This window comes from Girardinichthys multiradiatus, chromosome 4 (assembly GCF_021462225.1).
Source record: "Girardinichthys multiradiatus isolate DD_20200921_A chromosome 4, DD_fGirMul_XY1, whole genome shotgun sequence".
NCBI classification, from domain to species: Eukaryota; Metazoa; Chordata; class Actinopteri; order Cyprinodontiformes; family Goodeidae; genus Girardinichthys; species Girardinichthys multiradiatus.
This window is the reverse complement of record NC_061797.1, coordinates 51,855,782-51,871,416: the sequence shown is the minus strand read 5'-3', so window position 1 is coordinate 51,871,416 and position 15,635 is coordinate 51,855,782. Positions and strand designations below refer to the sequence as shown.

Genomic DNA, 15,635 nt, shown 5'->3' with positions numbered 1-15,635 from the left:
TAAAGAAGAAAAAATGTGTTTTGTTTCATCCTTGTGGGGCCTTGTCTGTGTAACTTGTTTCTATTGTCAAAGAGCAGAGTGAACTAATGAACCTTCATGTCTGCACCAAGCAAGCAGCTGAGTTTTACTGTAATGTGTTTGTACCTCTGCATTAGTGCAACAGCAGCAGGACCTCCTCCCAGATGCTCTTGGTAAGGTTGACTAAAACACCTTTCACCTGTTTGCCTGAGTCTCATCAAGTTCAGTGTTCCTGCAGTAGACAACAGACAGACATCTATCTGACTCACAGGAATAACAAAAATATGGTGAGTTTCTGTTTTCTCTAACAGGTGGGGTTGGTGTCAGTGTTGCCTCGCCTCTGAATGAGGTTCTTTTATAGGATCTAATTCACTCCTCCCTCTGACGGCACCAGGTCAGCCCTGGAGTTTCTGGATCAATCATTTCTTTATTTAAGTATATTATGCACTTGGAAACAAAGTTTACTGTTTTTGCTTCCATATGTTAAATACTAAATGCCATAACGTGTCAGGATTTGAGCAACGGAGGAACCCAGAATGCAGACAAGCAGGCAGCATAATGGTAAGTGAAAAGGATTTTATTAACAAAAACTCACTCCAGATGAGGCAGGATCAAAACAGGCAGATGAGGCAAGCAAGACAGGCATGACGTGATCGAGAAAAAACAAGACATGAGCATGATTTGAAAATGTTTCCGTGATGTGTAACTGAACAGGTGTGTATTTTTGGAGTGTGAACCAGTTGGAGCAAGGAGACAGATTAGCTTAGAGCAGGTGAACCGAATAAAGATAATTGACAGACAGAACAAAACGCGGCTGGAGCAAAACAGACTCTTGAATACAAACAAACAGAAACTAGAACAACATGAAACTAAAGCCTGACCAGATCCAAAAACCAAACTTGACAAAACATGAACAAGACTAAAACATGACCAGAAAATTAAACAGAAACATGATTCAAAACTTCAACTGTGAAATAACATTTAAAGAAAAAACCAAAAACCAAACAACCCCAAATCATAACATAACAGTTAGGAAAAGACTGAACGAGTATGGCTTATTTGGAAAGCTGGAATGAGGAAGCCTCTTCTCTGTAAAAGTCAGACGCCTTTTATCAAATCTGCTGATACTGTGAGCACCTCTATGAAAGCAGAAGTTTTTGGAGTGTGCTGGTCTGCAGCATACAGGTGTGAGTTAACACAACACAAAGACAGAAAGACATCAACAATGACCTCAGAGAGGCAACTGTGGCTGCCCATCAATCTTAGAGGTAGTTATGAGGCCATATTCACAGCTACCTGAAGTCCATCGTCAAGAATGGTTTCCACAGTTGGATTTGACCATTTAAGACAGCTGCCAATCTTTCCGGAAGGACGTCCCAGCAAAGTCACCCCAAGGTAAGAGTGTGCAATGATCAGAAAGAGAAATTACACAGAACCCAGAATCTAAAGGGCTCAGCTAGCATGTTAAAGTTTGTACCTACTGTCAGCCACAGTGGTGGAGAGATGGTGATGTGGGCTGGGTTGCAGCCACGAGTCCTTCGAACATGTGCCCCTCTGTCTACCACAGTAATGTAGATTTGAATGTGAAGACATCTGTCCGACAGCTGAAACTTGAACCAAACTGGTGCATGGAGCCATGGGCGGTTCTAGACAGGGGCCAACAGGGACCAATGCCCCTGAAGACATAATACTAAATCAATTTCTTATGATGATATGCACTGGGACAGAAACCTTAACCTATTGTTCCCTTGGACCATTTTCATTTTTTACCTTTACAGTTCTACTTTAACAATGAATTAAACATTAAGGTGATGCAGTCTTAGCCTCAACCTTATTGAGATAGGATCACAGCTGTCATCTGCTAGATCAGGGGTCTGCAACCTACACCTGCAGAGCCGCAAGTGGCTCTTTGGTTCCCTTAATAGATGAAATGATGACATATTGCCCTGTTTTCTTGTTTCATTCATTTCAATCAATCAATCAAACTATATTTATATAGCACCTTCTAACAATGCCTAGCATTGGCCAATGTCCTTCACAAAATGAAACATACATAAAGAACACAATAAAACAAAAAAAGGTGCTATATAAATATAGTTTGATTGATTGATTCTAACAATGCCTAGCATTGGCCAAGGTCAAGTAAAATCTAGAAATACAAAACGAAAATTCAAAACACTAAACATCAAATGTCAAAAGCCTTTTTAAATAATTAAAATTAGCTTTGAATAAAACCAGGTCAGAAATGGCAGGAAGACTATTCCAGGGTGCGGGGCCAGCCACTGGAAATGACCGGTCCCTCCATTTCTTACACCTAGAGCAAGGCACATATGTTCATGTTTATGTGAGTTAGTCAGTCAGCGAGCAGCAGGATTTTGTACAAGTTGTAAATGGGAAATGGAGGACTGATTGATACCGACATACAAAGCATTACAGTAATCAAGTCTAGAACTAACAATGGCATGGATGGCCTTCTCCTTGAATGGCTTTACTTTAGACAGCAGACTAGATTTTTTACCACCTGATTGAAGTGGGGAGGGAGGGCATGTTTTACTTGGGTGGAGAACGTTTTGAGAGAGCCGTTGCTTGATGTTTGACAGACAGATTCGCAGGTCATCTAAGAAGAGCACAGGCCCCAGAATGGATCCCTGTGGCACACCAGAGGATACCAGGCCACCTGTCATAACAGAGAATGTTCTGGTTATTAAATAGGACTTAAACCACTCAAGCACTGTTCCCTGAAGGCCAACCTGCTGGGCCAGATGAGTGATGAGAACCGGGTGGTCCACACTATCAAAAGCTGATGTAAGATCCAGCATCACCAGCAGAACAGACTTTTTGGCATAGAGGGATAACAGAATATTAATCTGTACTTTGAGTAGTGCAGATTATTATTCAGTGCTATGTCTAGAAAAAAGGACAAATGGCAAACTTTTGTTCTGTGCTCCATTAAAAAACACTGGCCATACCCTGGCCCCACTGGTAAGTTTGGTCTAGAACTGCTTTAAATAGAAGATGTTTGAGAGACGAATTAGATCACAGAAAAACAACCACTTTAATTTATCACTGTTAAAGGTTAATCAGACACTGAGATTGTTCAAAAAAGTGAAAACAAAATGACTAAGATAAAAACAATCAAATAAAATTAATTCAAATTTGAGTTTAAAAGTAAATGAATATTCAAATGGTACAAAAATGTATTTTTCCTTTCTGATATACAAGAGATTAACTGTCAATGTGAAACAACGTCAATAATTAAAAGTAAAAAAACTGGATCAATGGGAAGAATAATGCAGAGAGAATCATCAGGGCTTATCTTCACTCCTTCCAAGACTTATCCAGGTTTGGCATCAGGTAAAGGGCAGCTAACATCTCTGCAGACCCCACACGCCCTGGTAACAAACTGTTTAGACTGTTACCTTCAGGTGGCGCTGCAGAGTGTTGTCTGCTAATACCAGCCGCCACAGAGACAGTTTCTTCCCCCAGGATGTCTCTCTGATAGACACCATGAACATCTTCCAGTCTGAGCAGTCAGATACTCTGCTGGGAAACAAAATGAGTGTATTTGCACTAGCATAAAATACCCCTTGTTTTTCTTTTCTTAATATTTTAGAAATGGCTGTACATACTGTTCCTTTGTCTTTATTTTATTTCTCCTAAACTTTGTATAATCTCTGTTTGCTGTGCGCTCTTGAAATCGAAGTCAAATTCCTTGTTTGTTCACACAGTCTTGGCAAATAAATCTGATTCTTAACTTGTAGGTTTGATTCCAGCTTTCTAGAGCCACATATTGATGTGCCCCTGGGCAAGGCACTAAACCCCTACTGATCTGCACATCAGTGTATCAATGTGTGCAGCTTTGTTCAACTGGATGAAGCAGCACTTTGAGTGTTCAGTGTGACTAGAAAAGCACAATAAAAGGTTCAGTCCAACTACATGAATACTAAGGAGATACACAAGTTTTTTTTTAAAGGTTTATCTTATTCAAGTTACAAAGCTCCAAATTTTGGTCCCGTAAACTACGATTTTATTTGCTAATTTACTGAATATTATCACTTTGCAGACAAGAGATGGCAAACAGGAATCCATTTATAAAAATTGCCTCTAGATGGCGACTTTGTTGCATCTGTTGCTGTTTTCTGTTGGCTTCTAAAGCAGAGAAGTTAAATTCCATTTTAATAATTTGACCAATAAAATGCAGCTGTGAATCAGAGGAGGCCTAAAGGTTCTGATTTGTGTAACACAAGTTACACGTTTTTGTTTCGGAAATTGTATATAATTTACAAAACATTTTTTCCAGTATGTTCTTGTATTTTCACTGTGCTATTAGAAATATTTATATTTTAGAACATTAATTATTATAATTCAGAACATTATCAGTTTTATGGTATGCTATACAAACCCAATAGCCTTTTAACAACTATTATATGGGTGATATTTTTTTAAACCAGAATTAAATTAAATGAATTTAATTTCGTACATCTATATTTTAGGGCGTTAACTGACCATCCGTAGAATTTTAATCAACTTCAATGACGTCTCATTTGTCAAACCGTTAGTCGGAACCAAATAAATAGCCCAAGTTTCCGACCGGACTTCCGCTGATCTGTTTTTCTATGCTGGATAACGATAGCTTTCCCAGAGTTAGTTTTAGCGAAGTAAATGCTGTTTTCAAAACACAAAACGATCAATTCAAGACACCGAACACATCTAGTGTATGTACAAACTTTTTTCTCCAACTGATTTGCTAAAACTGTTTTTCGGTCACGAACAGGAGCGTCGGTTAGCTAACCGATGCTAACATATGGTCATGTTTATTTCAATAAACACCAACATTTACTAACTTTGGCTGCTCGTAGGACGATAAGACATTAAGAGAATGAACTTTATAAATGTTATAAACAATAAAAACCTTCAAAATAAAATAAAATTTAAATATATTGGAATTATGTTTAGTTTTCTGCTTACCCCGGTTATGTTCATTTCTGTTGGCCAGCTGTGAGTTTCTCTGCGTTATGAGCTAATCATAATTTACAGAATTTTAATGATGACTAATGTTGTATTCTGTTTTAAGACTGCTACTTGTAACACTATGGAGGTCCAAATGTGTCATAATTCTATGAATGAATAAATCTTATATCTTATCTTAATTATCTTATAATCAATTAACTATGTTTTTACTAGAAATGTATATTTTATTGAAAAAAAATGTATGTAATTATTTTATGGTTGCATGCTGTGGAACCTCGTGCATTTATTTTATCAGTTGACCTTTCACCTCTGTTTTCTGTTATCAGTATAATTTGTCTGGAGATGACACGCTGTGCAGAGTAACCAATGAAATGTTGGAGTCAATTTATCAAGCGGCACTTAAGGTTTATATTATTTTTATCAGTATTTTTTTTTTTTTTACAATAATCCAGTTTCTGCTCTCATCATATATTTTGGCAGTTAAAGGTAATATTTTTGTGTTAAGATATTTACCACCAGTATACATTTAAAAGAGTTTGTCTTGAAAGTGGTTCACTAAAGCGTGTCATCAGTGAGCTCCCGTTGTACTGAGGCAAGGCATAGCGGTTAGGAAGCCAGGGTGGAAAAGCACTGGAGCTACATGCCACAGTTAAAAATAACCAGAATAAGTTGACAAAGTTTTATTAAAGTTTTTAGTTAAATTTAATTTGTTAATTAATTATGCTTTTTTATTTATGTTGGTCTGAAATCTAACTAGCAATGTGCTTAAAAAGATGTAAGTTTATCCTAGTGAAACCTGCAGAGAAAAGCATTTTCAAATGTGCTCTTACTGGTAATTTTATGCACTGCCCAATAAATGTTTACCTGGTCTTCAAGCTTATGGACGTGGTCCACAAGTTCAGAAGATCCATGTTATCTGCCTTGATAAGAATAATCCGGGCACTCCAAGTCTTCTCATTGTGACGTTGTATCTCCATTCTGAAGGAAAGCTTGAATAGGAATTTCATGCCCATTGCCTTTGCTATTACTGAGGAGCTCAGCTTCAAAGCTGTTGAAATCCCAGTAGCTGGTGATCTTCTCTGCACTGGCTTTTATCATGTGCCGACAGGACAGGCTCTTAGTTTGAATTCCCCTCCTGTGTAGAACCATTTTGGGCTGTCAACACATGCATGTTAAGTTTAGATAATAATTAACGTCTCCAAGCATGATTATGATCACGATTTTTATTTTCCTCTCCAGATGAATGGCCTGTCTTCATCCTTCCCTCCAGACTCATCTCACCTCCTTCCTCTCCTCTGTGCTTCCCTGTGGCTTCGCTCTGGGCCCTTCGCTGCTCTGTGAAGGCAGCGTGGGACTTTGGTGGGTCGGCCGCCCGCTGGAGGCCGGGATCCTGCTGGGGAGGGAGGGCGACACACAGTGGGTTGCCAAGCGGCTTTCAGACCCAGGAATTCCCAGCGGAGGCATCAAACCCACTGAAAACGACCAATCAAGAACAGTTCGTGTCAGCAACTCTGAGGATGAGAAGGTGAAGTTCCAGATAGAAATTCAAACGGTGGTTTCTTATGTTCATGTGCCTTCACTTTAGCTGCCTGAGTGCAACAGGAGGGACAGGAGAAAAAAAAGAAACGTCTTTTAAAAAATAATTTGGATTTAGATTTAAAAAACACTTGCTGCACATAGAGAGATGATTTATTGATTTGTTTGAACATTTCTTTTTCCAGCAGGCCGAGATTCTTCAACATACAGGGGGAATGTTATATAAATCAAGATTTATGTTTATTTAGGATTTCCTCTAATAAAAACAGGTTCAAAAAGATACATACTGGCTCAAATATTAAATACCAGGATCAAATATTGGGTTAAATGTCCTTGAACAAGTTGCACCTCAAACACGTGCAATTCTGCAGCCATCAACAAGCTTCTGGCATCATCCTGACTGGAGATGTCACCACTTCCTGCCAGAATTGATTAGCTTTATTTAAAATTGGTTGGTTTCTCAGAACTACTTAAGCATAGTCCATACACTTTTTCATATAGTTGAGATTGGTGCATTTCCAGCAGCTTATTGTAAGCCTGTTTCATCCAAACTTTTCCATGTGGTACAGTTTCCTAGTTTTGGAGCAGGACATTCATCCATGTTTAAGCTAAACTGGCTTCAGTCTGGACACTTTCACTGGTGCTGCAGTATCTTCCAGTTCATGGAAGGCTTGAGCTTTGGTTGTTTCTGGGTTGTTCCTGAAACCCCCAACCAATTTCCTTTTTATCTGAGGGGAACAGTTGGGGACCAATGGATGGTGTACAGGTGGGTGCACAGCTAGGGCAATCCAGACCTCAGACCTGGGCTGCATTAGGTGTTTGTTAAATGTAGGTCTATGTTTGTTTTTTACTTGATCCAAATACTTTCACTCATCCTGATCGTATAAGATTGGCAGTAACGTCAGTAGTGGCTCTGTGCAGGAGCTGCACTTAACAGCCTCTGTTTTTAAAATCTTAACAAAAATCCGTGTATCTGCAGCTGACACTTGTTAAGATGCATCACCATGACGTCATTCTGGTTTTAGTGCCAGCTTGGAGCTCTTTTCATGAATGCATATAAAACAAGGATATCTCTGCATCCTAAACATACAGGTCCTTCTCAAAATATTAGCATATTGTGATAAAGTTCATTATTTTCCATAATGTAATGATGAAAATTTAACATTCATATATTTTAGATTCATTGCACACTAACTGAAATATTTCAGGTCTTTTATTGTCTTAATACGGATGATTTTGGCATACAGCTCATGAAAACCCAAAATTCCTATCTCACAAAATTAGCATATTTCATCTGACCAATAAAAGAAAAGTGTTTTTAATACAAAAAACGTCAACCTTCAAATAATCATGTACAGTTATGCACTCAATACTTGGTCGGGAATCCTTTGGCAGAAATGACTGCTTCAATGCGGCGTGGCATGGAGGCAATCAGCCTGTGGCACTGCTGAGGTCTTATGGAGGCCCAGGATGCTTCGATAGCGGCCTTTAGCTCATCCAGAGTGTTGGGTCTTGAGTCTCTCAACGTTCTCTTCACAATATCCCACAGATTCTCTATGGGGTTCAGGTCAGGAGAGTTGGCAGGCCAATTGAGCACAGTGATACCATGGTCAGTAAACCATTTACCAGTGGTTTTGGCACTGTGAGCAGGTGCCAGGTCGTGCTGAAAAATGAAATCTTCATCTCCATAAAGCTTTTCAGCAGATGGAAGCATGAAGTGCTCCAAAATCTCCTGATAGCTAGCTGCATTGACCCTGCCCTTGATAAAACACAGTGGACCAACACCAGCAGCTGACACGGCACCCCAGACCATCACTGACTGTGGGTACTTGACACTGGACTTCTGGCATTTTGGCATTTCCTTCTCCCCAGTCTTCCTCCAGACTCTGGCACCTTGATTTCTGAATGACATGCAGAATTTGCTTTCATCCGAAAAAAGTACTTTGGACCACTGAGCAACAGTCCAGTGCTGCTTCTCTGTAGCCCAGGTCTGGGGAATGTGGCACCTGTAGACCATTTCCTGCACACGCCTGTGCACGGTGGCTCTGGATGTTTCTACTCCAGACTCAGTCCACTGCTTCCGCAGGTCCCCCAAGGTCTGGAATCGGCCCTTCTCCACAATCTTCCTCAGGGTCCGGTCACCTCTTCTTGTTGTGCAGCGTTTTCTGCCACACTTTTTCCTTCCCACAGACTTCCCACTGAGGTGCCTTGATACAGCACTCTGGGAACAGCCTATTCGTTCAGAAATTTCTTTCTGTGTCTTACCCTCTTGCTTGAGGGTGTCAATAGTGGCCTTCTGGACAGCAGTCAGGTCGGCAGTCTTACCCATGATTGGGGTTTTGAGTGATGAACCAGGCTGGGAGTTTTAAAGGCCTCAGGAATCTTTTGCAGGTGTTTAGAGTTAACTCGTTGATTCAGATGATTAGGTTCATAGCTCGTTTAGAGACCCTTTTAATGATATGCTAATTTTGTGAGATAGGAATTTTGGGTTTTCATGAGCTGTATGCCAAAATCATCCGTATTAAGACAATAAAAGACCTGAAATATTTCAGTTAATGTGCAATGAATCTAAAATATATGAATGTTAAATTTTCATCATGACATTATGGAAAATAATGAACTTTATCACAATATGCTAATTTTTTGAGAAGGACCTGTAAATCCTTTATACTAAGACGCCACACTTGCCTATGAAAAACATGTTGCCATTTGCACCTGAACTAGAAGGAACATTACAAAAATAAAGATCAGTGAATTCTCTGTACCAAATATACTGGTTTCATAAATATTGTGTGGCTGTTAAATAGCCAGAGTCCTCCATGTCTGACTGACTTTGAGGCATCGGTTTGTGTCAACCTTGAAGTTCTTCGTAATGGTGTCTCGGTCTGATGACGTTTTGTGTTGTTTGCAGCCAGAAGGAGCTCGCTCACTGCGAGTCTCCTTGCTCAATTAAGCTTTGACTCCGTGGGAAGATAATGAATTGGTTCTTGTAATTTTCACCAAATGTTCTGCTGAGAAAATGTGCGAAGAGAACTGGTGAGGTGCTGCTCACATGAAACGATGCAACAGTCATAGTTTTCAAGGATGCTCAAAAAGGTGCTTTCAAAGCACAAGCTGTCCGTCTGAGTCCACTGTGGATGGTAATTACTACCAGTTATATTTATCCTGATACTGAATAGTCAGTCTAGGTGTGAAAAGTCATTAGGGCAAAATAGATACCTGAGATTTAATGTAGCAAAAGGACATTAAGAGACAGAAGTAAGCACTCTGGGTCGTACTTTCTATAGAAAATAACAGCAAATGATTTAGTGTTTAATCTTTTATTTCTCATGAGAACTCTCAGTGCAGCGACTTGAATACGTTTTTGGATTTTTATCAGATTTTTTTGGTCTTCCTGATAGTAAAGGAATACAGTTGAGCTCTGAAGTAACAAATGCATGGACTACAGTTTCTGCATCTCTCTAAGAGAACAGATCTAATTTTGGAGCAGGTGAAAGAAGAAGGTCCTAAAAACCCATCTGTTGTGTTTATAGGCACTAATGGGGAGATCAGCAACTCAAGAAGCTCCCGTACAAAGAGCCATATGGTTCAGGTAAGTCTACACAGTAATTCCTACAGCATTAGAACATCTTCAGAGCCTTCACCGAAGGAAAAACATCACACACTGACTGCGGTAAAGTTGTAGAAGTTCAGCCTGGTCTTCTTAGTGTCCACCAACCTCTGTTTCAAAGCATTCTGTTTTGTTTAGTTTTCTTAAAGATTCAAGTGAAAGTAATCCCCATTCTAGTCAGAGCAGATGATTCATTTTAGTAACATTAGCAGATCTTTTTCTTCATGGAAAAAACAATTTAGAATTGGATTTCATGTTCATCAAGGGTCAAGATGTTGAACCTCAGTGTCTCATGCCCCACAAATATTAACGTGTGACTCCATACATCATTCCACTTGTCCTAAACCATCTCCGCTTTGGTTTCTCTCATATGGAGAATGCTGCCAACCTGCTTTCACGGGTTCACCTCCCAAAAAGCACCTCCAGATTTTATTGGATTTGTTTCAGTTACCAGTATTTCACCCAGAATATCATCTGAGCTAAAAGGTGTGACAACCTAAGACTTTGGCACAGTGCTGTACAGATGTTAGCCATGTTTTACTTAAGGTTTTAATTGTATTGGTACTTCTGGTAACTTCATACTCTATGCATTGTACATCAGATTCTTTTTTTGGGGTATGATGTGTTATCACCGTTGCAGTCTGCATATCATCTGCTCCTCTGTTTGGTTGACAACATTGTCTTCTGCTCCAGGCTGTGTACTCTGAGGTGTCCTGATAAAAAACTAGTTTCCTACTTTTCTTCCCCACAGAGTGAAACTGAAAGAAATAATGAACCCTCATATTAGTTTCCTGTGATGAGACACAGCCGCTCAAACGGGCAAAATAAGTATTTATCCTGATATTCATACAAGTTACGCAACTCATAAGATGGACTTTTATTCCCATGTTATCAGCAGCCTCCGACTGGGTTTCATTCCACGGATGCTTTAATGCAATCCAAGCTTCCTCTGAACAGTTGTTTGTTTCCCCTCAGCTTTGCCTGTCAGGCGGAATGCAAAGCCCAGCAGAACGTGGCGGTGCAGTGTGCATGTGGAGAGGTGTGTGAGGACACGTGTGTGGATCTCTGTCTGCGTGTGTGTCAGAACATCCATCCTGGAACCGAGCTGCTGGTCTATGATGACTCTGTGGGAAAAGGTCAGACATTAGACCACCCAGGTGAGTCCAATGATTTCTCAGCTGAAATCTTGATTGATAACACCGATTTTTTTAGGTCAGTCAGCCAAACGTTTAGATCCGTTTAGTTTGTCATGGACTCATCTGTCATGATGAACAAGTGTTTTTCTTGTGATTTCTTCACATCGCAGCTCTGCCCCTGCCAACTTGATTGGGGCAGATTTAGCATTTCTTCAGAAAGTGATGAACTTCATTCAACTCTATGAAGTAAGATCTGTTTAGTTCTCTTATTAAATTAATATTCCAGATTTGTTTTAGATAACTGCGGTCAGCAAACAGTGGGGTTTCGCACCCCAGCCGCAATCCCAATGTTAATGCATTCTAGACATACACATCTGCATTCAGAGCAACATTTATCTGGCTGATTTTTCTGAAACAAACACAAAACTCAGAAAACCATATACACTGCTAACCAACAGTCTCAAACTGTGTTTAGAAATTCAGACTAAAATAGCAATGGTGAATGTGGTGCTCGCATGTTTTGATTGGTTGTTAGTTTTCGTGAGTTCACCTTCAGCTTCCAATAAAAACTGATTTCTTCTGGTACAGCAAAGATCTGCTGCTGACTGAACCAGAGTTTGAAGCTGGAGTCAGACCTTTGTTGGTGGTAACACAAAGACAATAGAATAGAATAGAAATATCCTTTATTGTCCTGCAGTGGGGAAATTCAGGTGTACCAGCAGCAAAGTGTCAGACAATTTGAAATATGCAGATTCACACAAAGGTAAATATAAATGTAAAAACTGAAAGTAGGACTATGAGACCGTACAGTTAGAGCAAATGTACAGCATTAGATAAAAACTGTGCTGTTATTAAACAGCATACTCGTGTGCAACTGAGTAGGGTTATTTAAAAATGTCATCAGAACTTTAGCGCAGGAACTGATCGGATATAAAATCCGAATAAGCTGAGCCCAGCTGTTGAGGATTTCTATTTTCACGGCAGAGTTGGCGACTCGGGTTTGAGGCTCAACCTCAGACTCAACCTAGACTTGTGTCGTAGAGACTGGAGACTTGACTTGGAAAATGACTCGTGAACATCTCTGGTTCACAGTTTTTATGAACTGAAGAAACAAAGTTTAAATCTCTTTTCATCATTTTTCGACCCGGTTCTATAGTTACATTACTTTCATCTTAAAGCTGATGTTAGACTGATCAATCCAGAGGCCCAAGTTGACTGGTTGTAAATAAAAACCTTTTTTTGTGAGGGGACCACCTTTATGACCCCAGAACATTCAATTCAGCTGTTCTCTCAGGCTCTCAGTTACAGGAGTTAAAGAGATATCTAACATGAGGTTCTGGCTGGATCCTAAATGATAGAAATTCTGACGTCAATTTAAAATCTGTTAGTTTCAGCTGGGACCTTTGCAAAAACAAAAAATGTCCAGCCAGCAGAAATAAACTTGAAATGAAGATTAAAGCTGGTGATAAATAATAGTCTGATAATAATAATAATTTCATTATCAGTTAAATGAAAACTCAAGCAATAGAACAGAACCATTACAGGGCATTTGTCATGTTAGAATTAGATGCTCTTCAGCTCCTCTAATCCTTTAATGTGCTGTGATTGATGGGAGATCAAGAGGAGCAACGTGCAGAAAAACCCAGCAGCAACACACTGTGGGTATTTTATTAAAATGGCCTCTTCTTTTAGCATGTTGATTCAAACAGATTGAGCATTAAAAAACAATTAGAAATACTAAATGAAAGATCATAAGATAGGCGGCGGATAGCTGCAGGGAGGTTTCATTGCTGTTATGGATTTGAAGAGAGAAAAGAAAATTCGAACAGTGGATGGAAAAATATTAATGAGGTGATGAAACAAAGCAATGAAACTTAATTCACACATTAGAAATCCTTTCAGCACAGAAACAATTATTAATATATCTACATACGTTACTCATCAGGGGACCAAATAAATGTTTGATTTGAAGAGGGGGTTGAAATGTATTCTGAATGCACAGAAACGTGACAAATAAGTGTTCCTAAATGCATGAAACATAGGATTAGGGCTCATTTTCCATATGATTTGTTTCCTTTTAATTCATAATTTAATGGACTATTATTAAACAAGCAATAATCAATAAACTTTAATACCCTGAATAAATTACAAGTGCAACCAGTTGACTTAAGTAGTCACCAAATAGTAAAGCGGGTCCTTGAGTGGAAATTAGTGTTGCCATGAGTTACCATGGTAACTCTGGAGGAGCTGCAGATTTCCAGAGACTCTGTTGTAATCTGACCTTAATGGAAGGGCAGCTAAAAGAAAGTCACAAAAAAGAAAATACAAAGGTTTTGTTGCAAACAACTAAAACTCAAGTGTTTTAAAGCATAATAGGGACATCAATTCTTTTTAATAACTCAATAATAAACACTGTATGGGAACATTCGAATGCAAACAAATAAAAATGAACACTTTCTGTTTGAGGAGCTGCTGCTGACATGATGGACAAGATGGAGAGGTGGCATAAATAGATTGTTTTCATGGAGAAACTATTTTCATTAGAACTCAAAGGAAAATATCATGGAGTGGAGGATTTTGCTCTAGACCCATTACTAAACACACCTGCAGCACATTTTGGTTTCACTGGCCTCACTGTTGCTCAGCTTCCTTCCAAAATGTCAGGAAAAATGCCAAAGAATTGTAATCATACAGAATTATGCTGCTTGAAACAGCAACTTTGTTTGGGTGTTGCTGCACACAAGACCTTTGCAGGTTCGCATGCACTCTTCAGTTTCTGAACGTAAGCGCCTCTACATCTTTACTGATGTTCTAGCATAAAACAGAAGGAAACAACAAAGGAAACACAGCGTGCCTGTAGCTGCAAAAGGTGGAGCCTCCTTGGAAAACAAAGCCAGCTTCACAATAGGCACCCAGAGGGTTGGCTCATCTGATGGCACGGCCATCCTGCCTGAGACATTTACACGCTCTGACACAACATTCCCAGGGTGAAACATGGTGGTGGCAACATTATCCTGTGGGACAGGGACAGGGAAGCTTGTTGGGGGTTGATGGGAAGCTGGATGGAGGACAGTCCTGGGGGAAAACCTGTCAGAGTCTGCAGAAGCCTGGACACTGGGGTGGAGGATCACCTTCCAGCAGGACAGCGAGCCAGAACATACAGCCGGATCTGTCATGTATAAATCAGGAAATCACAATGATATACTGTGATGGTTTCAAAAAACAAAAGTCTGTTAAAAAGTCTTCTGGTCTGGATTCACAGACGATACAAAACAACATCTGTGGTCTACTTCTATATTTAAAGAAACACTGGCAAACATTTTCTTTCTTTGAATTGTAAATGACTCATTATTTCTTCTTTTGTTGGACAGGTAGGAATGTGAAGCTGTTAAAGAAGGCAGAGACTGACCTTACCAACAAAACAAACCTGGAAAATGAGAAGGTCGAAGAGAAGAGGAAAACTCTGCAGAGTGAGGAAGGACAACACAGACAGACTGTCATCAAACAGAGCCGGTCATCCACACAGAGGAGGAAGAGGAGAATGAAAACCATCCGACATGAGCCTAGCTCAGACTGTGACGAAGAACAGGACAGGTCAACGGACACAGCTGCTATGGTGGATGAATCGCACCTCCCTGTCCCTCCTGCTGTTCGCTTCAGCTCCCGTTTAGCAGCTAAACCTCGGCAGGTTCACACTACGTCCATCCGATCGGTCCGCCCTCCTGCACGACGCGACTCCTCCAAACAGACCGAGGGACAGAGCAGGATCTTAGCTGAGGCTCCCACTGTTTCCTGCACCACACCACCTCCTGAAACCAAGTCGATCGGCGCAGCGTCTCCTGCCAAGGAGGCCCCCGAGTGGCAACCAGAGATCCGAGAGAGACGGTACCGGTGCACCAGCTGTGGGAAAAGGTTCTACCAGCTCGGTCACTTGAGGAAACATCAGTTCAGCCACACTGATGAGAAACCCTTTAGCTGTCAGGACTGTGGGAAAAACTACACCTCATCAGAAAGTTTTAGAGTGCATCAGGTAACGGATAGAGTTGGGCTGAAAGTCACTTTTTTGTTACCGGTTTAAATGGAATGTAGAAAAACTTTATTAGTCCAAAACAAAAATTAGATGTAGTCTGCTGCTGTACAACAATAGGAAACGTATCCAAACATTAGAATAAATATCAGAAGGATGGACACCAAATGGTGCTTTCTAATGACAGAGAGACAAAAGCAAAAATAATGCTGTGTAGAAATGTTTACAACCTGTTGGAGAACATTTTTTGAAATAATTGATAGTTTGTTTCTAGATGAGTCACCGAGGCGAGCGTCCGTTTTCCTGTCCTCACTGTGAGAAGACCTATGGCCTGAAG

The 15,635-nt window shown here is 40.1% G+C and overlaps 1 protein-coding gene and 1 long non-coding RNA gene across 5 annotated transcripts in view; one reads left to right on the top strand and one right to left on the bottom strand.

Moving 5' to 3' along the window:
* Positions 1–993: 993 nt before the first annotated feature.
* Positions 994–5,089, bottom strand: LOC124867493. Of its 2 annotated transcripts, none has more exons than XR_007038075.1 (3): positions 4,987–5,089; positions 3,438–3,558; positions 994–2,695 (listed from the first exon to the last, which is right to left on the bottom strand). It is a non-coding gene; the product is annotated as an uncharacterized LOC124867493 (long non-coding RNA). The 2 variants fall into 2 exon arrangements; XR_007038076.1 differs by having other exon boundaries at positions 3,438–3,561; positions 4,987–5,019.
* Positions 4,593–15,635, top strand: part of znf408 (zinc finger protein 408) — a 27,798-nt gene continuing 16,755 nt past the window's right edge. For 2 of the 3 annotated variants that reach the window (XM_047363961.1, XM_047363959.1), the window contains exons 1-6: positions 4,593–4,733; positions 6,229–6,514; positions 10,059–10,117; positions 11,111–11,292; positions 14,643–15,301; positions 15,573–15,635. The exon at positions 15,573–15,635 is cut by the window's right edge and continues 147 nt beyond it. In XM_047363961.1, the coding sequence (XP_047219917.1) occupies positions 6,233–6,514; positions 10,059–10,117; positions 11,111–11,292; positions 14,643–15,301; positions 15,573–15,635 (1,245 nt within the window). In that variant the 5' untranslated portion in view covers positions 4,593–4,733; positions 6,229–6,232. Of the gene's footprint in view, positions 4,734–5,315; positions 5,394–6,228; positions 6,515–10,058; positions 10,118–11,110; positions 11,293–14,642; positions 15,302–15,572 lie in introns of all 3 variants that reach the window. The other variant, XM_047363960.1, reaches the window with a different exon arrangement.